We start from the raw sequence: 16,905 nt of genomic DNA on the forward strand, positions 1-16,905 counted from the left end.
TCATGTTCAACATTTACATACATTTTTAACTATTTTCCTAACTTGGAAAAACTGCTTTTCATCTTGTTCTGACAGAATGTTCACTGCTTTTACTTAAGCTGTGGATAACACATGAGGATTTTGTCTCTGAGCAGCCTATTGCTTTGAACTTGCCCATAAAATGCACTGTTGGTGTTCCTCTCAACTTTCTGATCTTTTATATAAAACCAAGACAAACAATTCAACCGTGGAAGTTGTCATCTTGATGTTTGGCTCGTTGTACACATTAATTGTGGTGTCAAGAAAAATGTAGAGTTAAGTAACCTGTTGACCACAGCACTCTCAACTTGTCTGATTTCGTGGAAAAAGAGAGTGTGCCTATCAAATTATACTGTTGAAAAAAGTTGAAAGACATTCCTGACATGCGCAATAGCGTGGAAGATTGCTCTGAACAGGGCGAATGTACTCTAAGTAATTTCAGTTACACTTACTAAGAAAATAATTACACTTATATTAAAATGTGTTGCGAACCAACATGTATGACAATTTGGGTCGCAATGTATAATTTAAGAAACGCTTCTTTAGGCTAAACATTTTCTGAATAAAACAAAGATCAGGTGTTTTACCCCCGATCTCCCCCTTTGCTGCTAGAATTGTGTTAAAATGTTTAACTTTAATTGAATTAAAAAAAAAAAATAATTCTGGTTGTGTACGCGAACAGCAATATTACTCTATAAAGCTATATAAATAGAACCCGTTTAGTCAAGTTTTATCGAATCCTAGTGGTTGTGAATGATCCAGGAAAAGTATGTGGGGGGTTTGTTCACAAAAATGGTTGAGAGAGCAGTCATAGAGTAAAGTCATATGAATAACTGGAACAGAGAAACATTTGCTTCATGTAGGATCTAGTGGCCATTGCAGCCCAGAGGTCCGGTGTCTTTCTCCAGCAGCTCGTTACCTCACTCCGGTGGAGTGCAAGCATGACGGCAATGAGCTTTCAGTCAGTGGCGTGAATCTGTTCTGTTGATGGCATCGCAGTTACCGGCTCCATTGCTGGACACATACCACTTTGCACATTGCGAGAGGACCGTACACAGCATTTAACCATTAACTTCTGAAATGCTGTGCGTCCGTTTCTTTTGCATGAGCTTCGTAGATAGACACGTAAACCTCTACCAATAGCCATCCAATGATAGATCATCTTACATCTCTTTCGAGTGGGATGTGGGAGAGGGGGCGTGTCTTAAAACTGAGTTGTAAGTTCATTGGTTGCTCCCACGTGTCAACTGTCCAATGGCATTTTTTTTAATAAAGATGAGCCAAAGTAGAACAAAAAAGAAAAGCCATAGGCAAATAATGAAGAAAAGCAACCGGCAAATGAAGGAACAAATGTTTATTATTTTAATTTTGTTACATTAATTGCATTTTAAACATTAATTAAATACACACATTATTAATGCAAAATGTTATTGTTAAATATATAATTAAATTTTTAAACGTGAATTAAATTTAAATGTGTCTATATATTTGTCCATTTATAATGTGGTTTATTCACATTCTTTTTGAAAAAGAATAGTCAAACAATCATGAAAAGCATTTGGCAAATGAATGAAGGAAAGCAATTGTCAAATGCTTTTTTTAAATGCACTTTAAATGGTTCATTACAAATTACTTATTAATGTGCTGTTGTATTGCTAAATATAATAAAAATGTAAACATAAATTAAATAAACACATATAAATGCGTCTATTTATTTGCCCGTTTATAAATTTGGTTTATTCACATTTTTATTTTCAAATTAATATATTGATCATTTATTCCTTTTTATACTTTTGTAATTGGCACTCCTCAGCTTCCATATAGTTCACCTAAAAATGAATATGTTCTCTTCATTTGCTCACCCCTCATGCCATCCAAGATGTGTTTGACTTTCTTTCATCTGCCTAACAGAAATGATGATTTTTAGAAGATTTCAGCTCTGTAGGTCCATACAATGCAAGTGAATGGGTGCCAACATTTTTAAGATCCAAAATCCACATAAGGGCAACATAAAAGTTATCCAGACGACTCTGGTGGTTAAATTCATATCTTCTGAAGCCATATGATGGATGTGGGTGAAAAACGGATCAATATTTATGCCCTATTTCTTTCACTTTCACTATCTCCTTGTGTTTTTGGTGATTCACATTATTTGTGCATATCGCCTTCTACTGGGCAGGGAGGGGAATCTATGATAAATGACTTAAATTGATCTGTTTCTCACACATATCATATCTGAACGCATGGATTTAAGCACGGGAGTCATATGGATTACTTGTATATACTCCCTTTATGTGGATTTTGGAGCTTTAAAAATTTGACACCCATTCACTTGCATTGTATGGACCTACAGAGCTGAAATCTTCTAAAAATCATCATTTGTGTTCAACAGAAGTCATACACATCAGGGATGGCATGAGTAAATTATGAGAAAGTTTACCCCAAAATTTTAACTATCTCTTTAGGGTTGCCATGTAACAAGAGATCCAAGCCCCCAATCAAAGCTTACTTGCACAAGTTGGAAATATTCTGCCCAATGTTACACTCCCAATCATGCAAGTGCCCTCTCCTTGCCCTTCAAAAAAAGCTTAGCGATCTATAGTGTGATGTCCTGCTTGAGGACAAGTGTGATACAGCTGCTCGGTGTCCATTCATGAGGCTGTTTTTGCTGCCGCAACTATGTAAGCAAACCTTCTCAGTGATGAACTCCAATAAAATCCAAACATAGATAAAAAAAAAATAATAATAAAATAAAGTATTTTCACAAAGTATCAGTCACAAAAACACTTCAGAAGATTGTGCATTATGCATTAGAATGAGAACACAATTATTTCTGGGTTTAAAAGATACCAGAACCAATCAATGTGAAGCATTGTATCTTAAAATTAATAGCCTACAATGTGCCTTATGTGGCCCCTGTACTAAAAAACTTTGCCCACACTCTATAGATGCTCTTTTTTTGCCGACAGACATATGAACCAAATATATTTGTCCTTTTTGGAGGATCACCTTTGTTTTCTGCTGCTTTGCATTTTAAACTTACTGAATACAATTGTGGTATACGTGGACTTACTAGCATGCTGCTCGAGAACACTCAATTTATCCACATCCTGCACTGCAAAAGAGTTTTAAATGGTCAAAGCTATATTATAATTGAAGATTGGTCTGAAAGGAGTAAATAAACATAGGAATATAAAAATGCCAATTCATTTATTTTTACCAATGTAAATTGTGTATATGTGCCATTTTGTGTACCTTCCACAACACACTATATTGCTGGTGTTAGGCGTACTGCAGTACCACAGTTTGAGGACCACTGCTGTAGATTATTCTGTTCAACGTTAGGAGACGCGTCAGACAGAAATGTATGAATAATGGATGTGTGGGAATTGGGCTTGTTTCTAGGGGAGGTGTAAATATATGTACCAAATTTACATTTTCCCTTCCTCTTCTTTTATATTATTCATTTATAAATTGCTCATGACTGTTTATTTATGCCCAATCACTGGGACTTCAGAGGAACCACTGATCAACACTTCCCCGTTTATGCGGTTTTCTTTGTCCTCGCCTCTGCTTTTCTCGCTATTGTTTCTTGGAGACATGGTGCAGATGGTGGCTTTATTTCTGGTTGCTGGTGAAATCTGTGTTAAGACATTTTTCCAGCTGGATGGAGACAGCACACTTTTATGACTCATGTGCAGTGTTAAATGGACTGCAGATCAGAGGGCCTGTTTACACCTGGTATTAACATGCATCTGGGGTGATCCAATCACAAGTGGCCATCCGAGACAGATCCCCATTTACACCTTGTTTTAATGTGCATCACTCCACCTTGTTGCAACTGCTTCTCCAGTGACCACTTACATTTTGGATTTCAAGGAAAGGGTTTCTGATTTAGTCCCTCACTATGTCAATGTTTAATTTTTTTTTACTGCAAGTTCATAAAGCACAATTAAGTACAAAAAAAGTCAAGAATAAGGAAAGCACTGAAATAAACTGTACAAATACCATATCAAATTGGTACACAAAGTTTGTGCAGTTTGTATTGAACTTTAACACGTAGAAATACATGAATATTTGCATTTTTATATTGAAACATCCCTTTGTAGATCTTCAACCAACCACATAAATCACACTTTTTAAGCCATCTTGGTTCAAGAAGTATTTTCCCCGTTTCATTTTTTTTTTTCTCTTTTCTACCGGTTGTTTGTCACTGCTCTCTGATTGGTGGATTTTCGTTTTCCATATTCACGGATAGTATAGTTCTTCACTTGAATTTCTCCTGTTAAACAAATTACATTTGCAATAACTGAATAATGGCTTCAGCAGAAGAATAAACTATTGATTTAACAACCTGGGAGCTTATGGTAGGTTATCTTTAAAGGTTTACAAGTTTTTTGTTAATTAATTTCTTGAGAAAATTAATGGGATTTTACTTCCTGAACCAGACTGTTGCAGTCTATTTATTGTTAAAATTCATCTACAAAACATGAGCTTGAACAACCGTGCTACTGAACAGTCATCTATATTGACTTATTCTGTAACATTTACAGCAGGGGAGCTCACAATTCTATGGAATGAGATCTACTTTTTCCTCATGTTGCTGCAGCAAGATCTAACATGTATATTATCATACATTATACTATATTTAAATTTAAATGTTTTAAATTTAGTGCTGTTGCACTGTTTGTTAATGCCTGATTAAGGTCGAGTGACCGAAACGTTGCTTAATAAAATGTGATACTTTTTTGCAAGCCGGGATAGTGTGCAGGTTTCATTGATTTTGCTGAAGCTGGTGTCCTACGCACTTATCAGTTGCTTCTCAGGTGTGCGAGGTTAGACGTTTTTAATGATTGCATTATTTTAACAAATTCAAATGAACCTGGAAAAAAATGTGTTGTCAACATCTCTCTGGCAAAGAACCTACTTCATTTGTGCATTCTCTACTGTTCGGGTATTTTGTTATCAGGGAAAATACATTTGTTTTGTTCCCTTTCCATATGGTCCAGCACCCTTGCTGCTGCTGGTTGACTGCCCTAACATTATACCCTTCCTCTTCCATCCTAGTTACTTCCGTAACTACCATTGCTTTACTCAATTTTCGAGAGGCTGCTGAACACCGTTTGGGAGCCATCCAGCATCCAAGTCCTGTTCTTCCTTACTGTGTATTTCCAACAATCTCTTGATGCTTCACATGGTTTACAACCTCCTCTGCCTTCCAAGTTCTGCCTGTTCGTACTTGGACTTGACCTGCCTTCACTGCCTGGTCTGTCGATTACCATAGTCTTTTCCTGCTTGTAGCCCAGAGTGATTGATTTTAAAGACATTTGTTAAGCATGTCTTACAAACAATGCTACATCTGAGAGACAGCGTGGCAGTCCTAGCCACTTCCTGATAAAACTGTTGGCCTTGGTGTCCATCCTTGCCTCTACTGCTGCTGAGGTCAGTTCCTAGTGCTTAATGTATGAGCAGACCAGTAGATGGCTCTATAGGAAGTGTAATCAAGATTGAAATCACGATTGCCAAGGAGACTGGTGATAAGATTTATAGTGAAAAAGGAATTACATTTTGGCCTGTTCTCACTTAACGGATTGGATCGCTTCAGAAGACATTGATTAAAGCATTGGAGTCATATGGATTATTTTTATGTTGCCTTTATCTGATATTTGGACCTTCAGAATTCTGATCATCATTCACGTGCATTGTATGGACCAGAGCTGAGCTGAGATATTCATCTAAAAATATAAATTTGTGTTCCTCAGAAGAAAGTCATACACATCTGGGGTGACATGAGAGAGTAAAAATCAATAACATAAGTTCACTACATAATTTTAATTGTAGATGAGAGACTGAGAAATGTAGGTGAATTTATAGCTTCATTTTTGTAATGACGCAACCGCCCAACACTCTTAGTTTCCATAAATAGTCTGGGTAACTATTGAGGGTGTTTTGCTTGTTGTGAATGTTATGAGGCGTTCACACATATTTTTGCATGTGTCCGCTGTTATTTTCTAAATAGTTTTTCTTTCTAAACATGCTTTAGATCGACGTCTTTTTTCATCATCTCGCACAGGAGCGCCTAGTTTTTAGATGCAGTGTTAAAAATAATTTCCAGACATGGTTTTGTGGTTGCTGAAATGGTTTTTGTGCAAAATTGCATTGCAGGTCTAGGGCGAATTGTGTACTTTGCATAGTTTTCATTTGTCTGAGGTCACCGCAGATGTTACTGCAGAATGAGGCCAGGTATGTATTTATTCTCGCTTGTGCGTCTTACTGCAAAAGTGCACGCGTGAGAGTGACTTGCATAATGACCTGAAAAAGCTCTGGGAAGTCACCCGTTTTGAAGGCTCTTGCGAGTCTAATGAATAATGGAATGGATGTGTGTGTAGCTCCCTCGCTCTTCTGCGCTCTTTTACTGCCTCGTCCCCTTGTTACTTCCTACCTCTGTTTGTACATACTTTCTCTTTGTCTGTTCTTGACACTTTCTTGCCCCTGTCATATTGTCTTGCACTTGGGTTTTATGTAGATTTCTGCTGTTAGAGTATCTGTGCCTGTCTGTCGATGTTTCAGCTCAGGAGAAAGGAAATACAGTTTCTTAAAATCTTGTTCATGTCACAACCCCATCAATGGCCGGTTTTCCTCCCTTATTGTCTGGAATAATATACAGACTCGTCCATACATGTTCTATATATATATATATATATCTCATTTGTGACACCACAGGACCGTTTAATTTAATTGCTAAAAGGATATAAAAACTTGTAAAGACATCTGCTGATAGCACATGCCATTTTAATTTCTCGTGTTTTTTTTGTTGTTTTTTTTTCAAGTTTAGAACATGTGTTCTCCTTCACTTAAAGCGAGAAATATTCCTCTGAGCCACAGCATCTCGTATTCATATAAGAGGCTAAAATCTTAGAATCTCCCCTGCAGTAAAGCAGTTAAATCTTGAACCTTAAATTTAATCTAAGTATTTTGTTAACACTGTACAATAAGGTTCTATACATTATCATTAGTAAATGCATTAGGTGCCGTGAACTAACGATGAACAACATTTTTCAGAGCATGTATTGTTCATTAAAAATATGCTATTGTCCATTGTTAGTTCATGTTGGTTCAGAATGCATTAACTAATGTTAACATATAAAATGTTTATGCTAATATGTGGTATATGAAGAAATAAACATTAAACAAGATTAACATTGCTGTAAAAGTATTGTTCATTGTTAGCTATTGCTTGCCTTATTGTAAAGCTTTTTTTGATAAACATTTTTTTACACCAGCTATATTTGAATGTTTGGCTTCCCCCAACTTTTTTGTGTTTCGTAGTTGGGTTGTGCCATTGTCATGAGTTTTGCCCTGGATGTGGGCATTTTTTCCCCCCGTTAGTTTTTGTTGATTTCTCGTCAACTTCCTCTTTCCGTTAGTGTAACATATTTCAGCGATCACTGATGTCAACACTTTTTTGATCTTACAACACACAGGCTCAAGCTGCTAAATGAGTCTCCAGTTGTATTGTTGTAGATAGAGGCAGATGTCCTCTTGCCATAAATTTTGCTCTGGATGTGGGCATTTTTTCCCCCATTTGTTTTTGTTGATTTCTCGTCAACTTCCTCTTTCCACATGCATCACACATTTAGTTGGTCCTGCTGCACTCAACCCTTCCTTTCCAGATCTTACCACACACAGGTTCAAGCTGCTAAATGAGTCCCCAGTTCTTTGAACTAAATGTTTCTAAGTGAGATAATATTGGCCTGTTTACTTGTCAAATAACACATATGGTCTACATCATTTTCAAGTTCTGGTTTTGTCAAAACTGTTTGGCTTATGTATGCCGGTGCCGCTCTGTAAACAGAAAATATATTGTGTATGAGAGAGAGAGAGAGGATAAAGCAAGTGGAGATGGCAAGTGAAGTGTTTTTACCCTGGCTTTCATTTATTAGTCGCTTAGTAGTAGGGATGGGCGATATGACCAAAATCATATATCACGATAGCAATATAAATCACTATATAGTAATTTTCTAAATCAATAAAAAAAAAAGCCTTATGTATTAAATGGCCATATTGTAATGTCTTTTTTTTTCGGTAATTCTGTCAGTGAATTAAAAACTTGACAATAGTCAAAGTAAAAAAAAACATTTAAGTAATTCTTGTCATAATGTTAAATTTCACATTTATGCCACATCTTGGTCTGCTATGTGGTTGACCAATATTGTTATAAAAGTTCCTTAAGAAACTCAAGATCTTCTAGAGAATAAGACATAAGTAAAAGAGAAAAAAACTAATGCAACGAAAATAAACATCTGGCAGAAAATAAATATATCAAATAAATGTAAACCACTTTTTTCACTTTTAAAAAAAAATGTCAAATATATTGGCTTTCACTATTCTTTTGTGTGCTTCATTTCTCTGTAAAATTGTTTTGATTGTTTTATGAGTGGTTATCGTAGTTTGACAGTTTGAATATTATATTTTTGTTAGGTTTATATGTTGGGTTTTGTGAACCTACACCACACATGCCTTCAAAGATGGCACACGCGATTACTCACATGAAACACAGATGCGCATGTCAGATGAGAAGCATATTAAGCACTTATGAAACCGCAAACACAAGATGAAACTGAATTTGCTTTGGTGGCCACCAACAGTTTTTAAACCCTGTCCATGTTTCTTAAATTCTCTGTCTTGTGTGAAGCCCTGCCCATTGAGAGATAAGCCCACTCTGTGCACATGGATGAGCTGTTTGCATATCGTGATATACACGAGATAGTAAAATCTCTATTGACTGACTCTTTATATTGTCGCCACAATAAATATCATCATATTGCCTAGCCCTATTTAGTAGTTGTTTAATAGTGTTGTCAGACGTTTGACTGGTGACACAATGCCTGGTCCAGTTTGCTGCTTATTTGCTTATTCTAGCCAAGAACTGCCAACTTAGACCGGAAGAGAGCATCTGATACTACCAATCACAGTTTTTGTTTTCACAAGGAAGGGTTTTCCTGAAATAGTTGAGTGGAAAGAACCCAAGAATTCAAACAATTGTACAACAATGTCAGTTTGCAGCCAGGCTTTTCCAAAAGTAATAAGTACAGTTTTGTTCTCACTGAAATTAAAATAAAACACATTGTTATATATACATTACTCTGCTTGGGGATATCTAGTTTACTTGCTACTAAGTGCCTCAAACAAAACTTTCAAAGATGTGCCTCTAACATTGAAACTTTGGCAAAACCAGTGATTAATTCTTCCTCTGAAGTGCTTACTGTGCTCACAGTTACAGCCAGCACTTGCCATTATTGTGTGCAAGATGGATCAGAGAGTCCTGGAATGAACTGTTGATGTCTGTAGGTGTGCCGGCTGAGACTGAGACTAATCATAAGCCTTGAGAGGTTTGTTTGAATCTCAGCCAGTAAGGATCACCTCAGAAAACATTTCCAACCACATCTCGCCACACCAGCAGCTTCTGAAGGTCAGAGCCAGAGCTGTAGTGTGCTGAGGTTGAGGAACGTTTGGTTACGTATGTAACCTCCGTTCCCCGAGGGAGGGAACGACACGTTGTGTCGGAGAAGCGACACTAGGGGTCTCTCTTGAGCGCCGATATTCACCTCTGATCTTATTGAAAAGGGCCAATGGGAGTTGGCAGTCAGTATTTGCATACCCCGCCCCCGGACATACGGGTATTTAAGCGGGGCAATTACGGGAGTTCATTCAGGATTTTTCTGAGGAGCCGGAAATGGTCTGGCCACAACAGTAGCTCGGTTCAGCGACATGGTGGAGGAAAGACACCAAGTCCGAGTGGGCCAGTAGGGGGCCACAAACGTGACTTGCTCCTCGTCCTCCCTGACCTTGCACAGCACCGGTGCAAGAAGGCTCACTGGGGGAAATGCGTACTTGCGCAGCCCCGAGGGCCAGCTATGTGTCAGCACGTCTGTCCCGAGGGGAGCCTCTGTTAGGGCGTACCAGAGCGGGCAGTGGGAGGTTTCCTGGGCGGCGAACAGGTCTACCTGGGCCTTTCCAAACCGTTCCCAAATCAGCTGGACCGACTGGGGGTGAAGCCTCCACTCCCCGCCGGGCAGGCGTTGTCGTGATAGCGCGTCCGCTATGACGCTGAGCTTGCCGGGATGTGAGTGGCACGCAGCTGACTTGAGTCGCTGCTGGCTCCATAGGAGGAGACGGCGGGCGAAGTTGTGACGTGGCTGGAGCGCATACCGCCTTGGCGATTTATGTACGCCACCACCGCGGGTGCTGTCCGATCTCACGAGGACATGTTTGTCCCGAACTAACGGGAGGAACTTCCTGAGAGCAAGAAGGACGGTCAGCAACTCCAGGCAATTGATGTGCCAACGCAGCGGGCCCCTTTCCAATGGCCCGCTGCTGCGCGTCCACTGCACACGGCACCCCACCCGGACCGGAGGCGCCGGTTGTGACCAGGACGCCGGGACACCTGCTGCAGGGGCACTCCTGCCCGTAAAAAGCAGAGGTCTGTCCAGGGTCAGAGTGTTTTGAGGCAGGCGGGGTGATCCTTACCCGATGCGTGCCGCGGTGCCATGCTTGTCTCGGGACTCGAGTCTGGAGCCAGTGCTGGAGTGGGCTCATATGCATCAACCCCAGCGCGCGACCACCGCGGAGGACGCCATATGCCCCAGGAGCCTCTGGAAAAGTTTTAGAGGGACCACTGTGCCTGGCTTGAAGGAAGCGAGGCAGTCCAGCACCGACTGAGCACGCCGCCGTGAGACGTGCTGTCATTGAGACTGAGTCTAACTCCAACCCGAGAAAAGAGATGCTCTGAACCGGAGTGAGCTTGCTCTTTTCCCAGTTGACCTGAAGCCCCAAGCGGCTGAGGTGCCGGAGCACCTGGTCTCTGTGTGTGCTTAGAACTCTCGAGAGTGTGCTAGGATGAGCCAGTCATCGAGGTAGTTGAGAATGTGGATGCCGGCTACTCGTAGTGGGGCAAGGGCCGCCTCTGCGACTTTCGTGAAGACACGAGGGGACAGAGACAGGCCGAAGGGGAGGACTTTGTACTGAAACGCCTGGCCGTCGAACGCGAACCGTAGGAAGGGTCGGTGTCGTGGCAAAATTGAGACGTGGAAGTACGCGTCCTTCAGGTCCACCGCTGTGAACCAATCTAGATGCTGAACGCCAGCCAGAATGTTTCTCTGCGTAAGCATTTTGAACGGGAGTTTAAACAAGGCCCGATTGAAAACTCGCAAGTCCAGGATTGGTCGTAAGCCACCGCCTTTCTTGGGTACAATGAAGTAAGGGCTGTAGAAACCCTTCCGCATTTCGGTTGGAGGGACGGGCTCTACCGCGCGCTTGGCTAAGAGGGTCGCGATTTCCGTGAGCAGGAGCTGGTTTCCTCGCAGGGGGACGCCCTCGGTGGGCAGACGGGGCAGGGCCCGTAGCGGCAGGTCTGCGGCGGGGCATGATGTACGAAATGGCCTCCGTCTGCTTCTTCACCGTGGAGAACTGTTGGGCGAAGTCCTCGACGGTGTCACCGAAAAGGCCAATCTGGGAGACAGGTGCGTCCAGGAAGCGGTTTTTGTCAGCCTCACGCATCTCGACCAGGTTGAGCCAAAGATGGCGCTCCTGGACCACTAGGGTGGCCATCGCCTGTCCGAAAGTGCCTGCGCTGTGGCCTTCGCCGCCTCAGGGCGAGGTCGGTCGCTGAGCGCAGTTCCTGCAGCACATCAGGATCAGGTCCACCCCTGCATGTTTCTGAGAGCTTTGGCCTGGTGGACTTGCAGGAGGGCCATCGCGATGCAGGGCGGAGGCAGCGCATCCAGCCGTAGTGTAGGCCTCGCGTTAGCGAGGATGTTGTCCTACAGGGCTTGGATGGGAGTACGGGTGACCCCGCTAGGAGGTAGGGCTACCGGGCATAGATGGTGCGCAACTGCCCTATCAACCTGGGGAATCGCGTCGTGCCGTGGCGCCTCCGCCGTCGAGGGTGGAGAGAGTGGAGCCGGTGGCACCTAGACGAGCCGGAGAGCGGGCTCTCCACGTAGACGCCAGCTCATCATGCACCTCCGGAAGAAAGGGACCGGGGATGCAAGGTCGCTGAACGCGCTGCCCCCAGGAACCAATCATCCAACCGAGAAGGCTGTGGGGAGGATGGAGGGTTCCAGTCCAACCCCACGCCAAGGCGGCCCGGCAAGCATGTCGGACAGCTGAGCTGCCGGCCTCAGCCTGGGCCTGCTGGCCCGGCGGCAGTCCAGGGGAGTCCTCGGCATCAGACACTGCACTCTCCGATGCAGCGGCGAGCTCATCTGCTTCGACTCGGAGGATAGACAGCCGGGCCGTGAGGCGAGCCGCTATCGGCGCGAGCGTGGACGGAGACCAGCGAGCGTGTCGGGGAATGGGAGGTTTGCAGGGGGCTACCCGGCAAAACTGCACCCGCTGCCGCCCCCAAATCGCCCCCAGCGCCAACCGCACCGTCCTTAATCCCGTGGGAAGGAGCAATGCGGGGTGCAGTTGGGGTGGCTTGCTTGCTGTTGAAAGCGAGCCGCGACCGTAACGTGGTCATGGTCATGTTCTCGCAGTGAGAACATGAACCATCCACAAACGCCGCCTCGGTGTGATCGTGGCCCAAACACACGCAGACAGCGCCTGTGGCCGCCTGAAGCAGAGAGCACTCTACCGCGATCCAGGAACGCACACAGGGGCGGAAAGGCATCTTGAAAAAGACGCGTCCTTAAAAGGACGTTCAACGCCGCTGTGTTTGCTCTTTTAGAGAAAATTACTCTTTTAGTAAAAACTCTTAATACACTGTGTGTGTGTGTGTGTGTGTGTGTGTGTGTGTGTGTGTGTGTGTGTGTGCGCTGTCGAAGCGCTCAGGGGCAACAATGCATGCCGTGCACTGAGAAGGAGAAAGCCGCTGTTGTGCGCCGTCAAGATCCAACAGCATGCAGATCGTCAGAGGAAAACAGGAACGTTTAAGTGGCGTGTAACTCGCAGCAAACTGCAGACAGACCATCGGCTCCGAAGAAATTTTCTGAATGAACTCTTGTATTTGCCCCGCTTAAATACCCGTATGTCCGGGGGCGGGGTATGCAAATACTGACTACCAACTCCCATTGGCCCTTTTCAATAAGATCAGAGGTGAATATCGGCGCTCAAGAGAGACCCCTAGTGTCGCTTCTCCGACACAACGTGGAGAGAGCGACAGAAGGGGAACCCACTTAGCTTCCCCTTTCAACCAGAAATGTTCTGCCAAACGTACATAATCAAAACAGAACCAAAACCAAACATCCAGAGTGTCCAGGCAAAGGTGTCATCATATGCTTTGTGTCTTTTCAAAAGACTATAGTATTGTCTCTAATTGGTATTTTTTTTGTTTTGTTTTTCAGGGTCAGACAAACTATTTAAGAATAAATGAAGTCAAGAAAATAGGGAATACACCAAGGTAAGTCACTTGTGTTTTTTGTGTTAGTTTCATTCCACAAAGTCTTACAGTACTGAAAGATTGTTTTTTTTTTACACAAAATAACGTACTGTAAGACTGTTATGACAGCAGGTGTTCTCGTATCTAAATTGAGAATAGAAACATAGTAGCAAACATATCAGAGCATGAATGATCTCAGGGGAGACGACATTTTCTCAAAGGAAAAAGAAAACGAAACACAAAGAGAGGTCTTTCCTGTTTTTGACCAAATAAGCGGTTGCATATTAGCAGCTTGTGTACAGTGCATCTTTTAGGCTGATTTGTCAGTTTTTGTTCATGGGTTTCTACACCTCGAGCAACCCTGTCTGATAACACAAAGTACAGAATGTGAAATGATGCTAAATTTATATTCAAGTCTCTCCCAATCTAAGCTGATACTTGAAACATGGGCCAAAACAGGCTACAGAAGTGAGAGAATTAAAGTTTATGTACCAATATATTATTTTAGATTAATACAGTGCATCCGGAAAGTATTCACAGCACTTTTTCTGCATTTTGTTATGTTACAGCCTTATTCCAAACATTCTACAAACAATACCCCATAATGACAATGTGAAAGAAGTTTGTTTGAAAGTTTTGCAAATTTATAAAAAAAAAAAAAAAATCACATGTACATAAGTATTCACGAAGTACAAGAAGTGCTGTGAATACCTACCGGATGCACTGTATGTGTTATACATGTTCATAGGTATTCATTTACAGTATGTGTTGGTGCGGCCTAACCAAATAACAATAATTTGCTTATAACACATGTATTAAATGCAGTTTTTCTGATGTCACTAGCTACTAACAGGATCTTAATAAAATGAGTAAAATTAACAATCCCAAACAATTTCTTTACAATTTGGGTGATCGAGTTGACCTATCATGGTTGTGAAAACAGAAGCACAGTTACCATAATAAAAGAATCTATAAAACTCACAGCCTGTCTGACATTGATTAGCTCATAGCAGAATAGAGCACCTGACGAAAACAGACTATGAGCTTTGTTTTCATAAACATTTGATTTGACCGTGTAGATTTAAAATTGGGTACAAATCTGAAACCTTTTAAAATAAATCGATTTTTAAAATTATATCAGAGCATAGTAGTAATCCTGGTAACACTTTACAATAATATTCCATTCGATAACATTAGTTATTTGAAAAACATTGTATCATGAAAAATAAATGAACAATATATATATATATTGTGTAGTATTTATTAATCAATGTTAGTTAATAAAAATACAATTGTTCATTGTTAGTTCATGTTATTTTATAGTGCATTAATGTTAACAAATAATTATAGAAATTAACATTAAGGTTAATAAATCCTTAAGTAATGTTCATTGTTAGTTCATGTTAAACAATTCCAACAAATGTAACCTTATTGTAAAGTGTTACTGTAATCTTTAATATAAACTCTATATAGTAATCTAATCACATGTCCATAAATATTCACAGCCTTACCTGCCATGACACTCAAAATTGAGCTCAGGTGCATCCTGTTTCCACTGATCATCCTTGATGTTTTTACAACTTGATTGGAGTCCACCTGTTGTAAATTCATTTGATTAGACATGATTTGGAAAGGCACACACATGTCAGAGTAGCCAGAGCCCAGACTTGAACCTGATGGAACATCTCTGGAGAGATCTGAAAATGTCTGTGCACCGACGCTCCCCATCCAACCTGATGGAGCTTGAGAGGTCCTGTAAAGATGAATGGGAGAAACTGCCCCAAAAATAGGTGTGCCAAGCTTGTAGAATCATACACAAAAAGTCTTGAGGCTGTAATTGGTGCCAAAGGTGCTTCAACAAAGTATTGAGCAAAGGCTGTGAATACTCATCTACATGTGATTTTTATTTGTAATAAATTTGTAAAATTTTCAAAACTTCTTTCATGTTGTCATTATGGGGTATTGTTTGTAGATTTTTGTGGAAAATAATGAATTTAATACGTTTTTGAATAAGGCTGTAACATAACAAAATGTGGAAAAAAGTGAAGCGCTGTGAATATTTTCCGGATGCACTGTAAGTACTTATTAGAGTACATTTGTGTTCAAAACATTTTAGTGACAATCGCAGATAAATTTCAAAGTAGAAATGTTGTTAACAAAACTAATGACATGTTCAATTTTGAAACCTGTTTTGTCCAAGAATATTTTTCTTTTTTCTTTTTTGAAATGCACTTGTTGTATCTTGTCGTAGGCCTCCTGCCCCTGTTGGGTCTGAGGTGCAGTAGCACGTGGACAGCTGAGAAATGAAGTCCATTCTGAAACAGTGGCGACAGCTTGCCCTTGGGCTTATGCTGCTCTGGGTGCTGCTCTTCTTATTTCTCCTCTCCTACTTTATGGAGTCACGAGTGGATGAGACACATTCTACGGGTGGCCTTACTTATACGGACACCCGCCGTCTGACCTCACTGCAAGGTAACCCCCGCACCATTATGGCAACCCATTTGGGGCTTGCCACCTCATCTATGCCCCCTGCTTCCAGTGATACCCAAAAGGAGCAAAACCAGGATGAAAATCCCAGTGCCACCCAGCCTAGTCCACTCAGCCAGGAGGAATACCCCTATCCAGACCCTCAGAGCCTGGCAGCCTGGTCCTCATTTGGCACCCAAGACGTGGGCTCAAGATCAGGCGCTGTGAGTTTCAATCGTGAACGACAAGAGTACAACCAGGATTCACCTCAAAAGGTTGAAGACGACGATGAGGAGATGATGGGTGGGGAAGAAGATGATGATGAAGTTGGAGAGGAGGACAGGAGGATGACGAAAATTAAACGGGCCACAGTGACTAGGCGGGATAACTCCAACCCAGATGAGTACTACATGCCAAGATCAAAATCCGAAGTACATGGACTTTGGAGAGGGAATTTGTCAGTGGGCATGCTTAGTCCACGTCTCCGGAGAGCAATGAAAGACTACCTGAATAATAATAAACACTCTGTGGCCTACAAGGGGCACCGGAAGGCTCAACAGAGCAGCCAAAACATACTGTGTGAGCTGAAGAAGAGAGGGAAGGTTAGAACTTTGGATGGGGCCGAGATGCCTTTTTCAAAATTAGGCTGGGAGAAGATTGTACCTGCCTTACCCTTAAGCCAGCTCTATGGGCCAGGCTTCCAGACCTGTGCGGTGGTCACCTCTGCTGGAGCCATGCTCCACTCTGGACTTGGCAAGGATATTGGTGAGTGATCGTAAGGTTGAAGGGTTAGTTCACCTAAAAATATACATTCTGCCATTTACTCACCTAGAAGTTGTACCAAACCCAAATTACTTTTCTTTGGTGGAATACAAAAGATAAGTATTGGCTGAAAGCCTCAGGCACCATGTTCATTGTATGGAAAAAGATTCAATGAAAGTGAATGAGATTTTGTGTTCCATGGAAAAAAAGTAATATGGGTTTGAAACAAAATGAGGGTGGGTAAATGATTACAGTGTTTTTGGGATTATTACATAAAA

At 41.8% G+C, this 16,905-nt stretch overlaps 2 protein-coding genes across 2 annotated transcripts in view; one reads left to right on the forward strand and one right to left on the reverse strand.

Annotated features, from left to right (window-relative positions):
• The window catches only part of LOC127659000 (cytoplasmic protein NCK2-like), a 576,925-nt gene that overhangs the window by 202,682 nt on the left and 357,338 nt on the right, over positions 1–16,905 (reverse strand). The gene's annotated exons all lie outside the window — the stretch shown is intronic.
• The window catches only part of st6gal2a (ST6 beta-galactosamide alpha-2,6-sialyltranferase 2a), a 71,595-nt gene that overhangs the window by 29,167 nt on the left and 25,523 nt on the right, over positions 1–16,905 (forward strand). Inside the window, exons 2-3 of the mRNA XM_052148594.1 lie at positions 13,365–13,420; positions 15,651–16,630. Of these exons, the coding sequence (XP_052004554.1) occupies positions 15,703–16,630 (928 nt within the window). The 5' untranslated portion in view covers positions 13,365–13,420; positions 15,651–15,702. The remainder of the gene's footprint in view (positions 1–13,364; positions 13,421–15,650; positions 16,631–16,905) is intronic.

This window comes from Xyrauchen texanus, chromosome 18, assembly GCF_025860055.1.
Source record: "Xyrauchen texanus isolate HMW12.3.18 chromosome 18, RBS_HiC_50CHRs, whole genome shotgun sequence".
NCBI lineage: Eukaryota > Metazoa > Chordata > Actinopteri > Cypriniformes > Catostomidae > Xyrauchen > Xyrauchen texanus.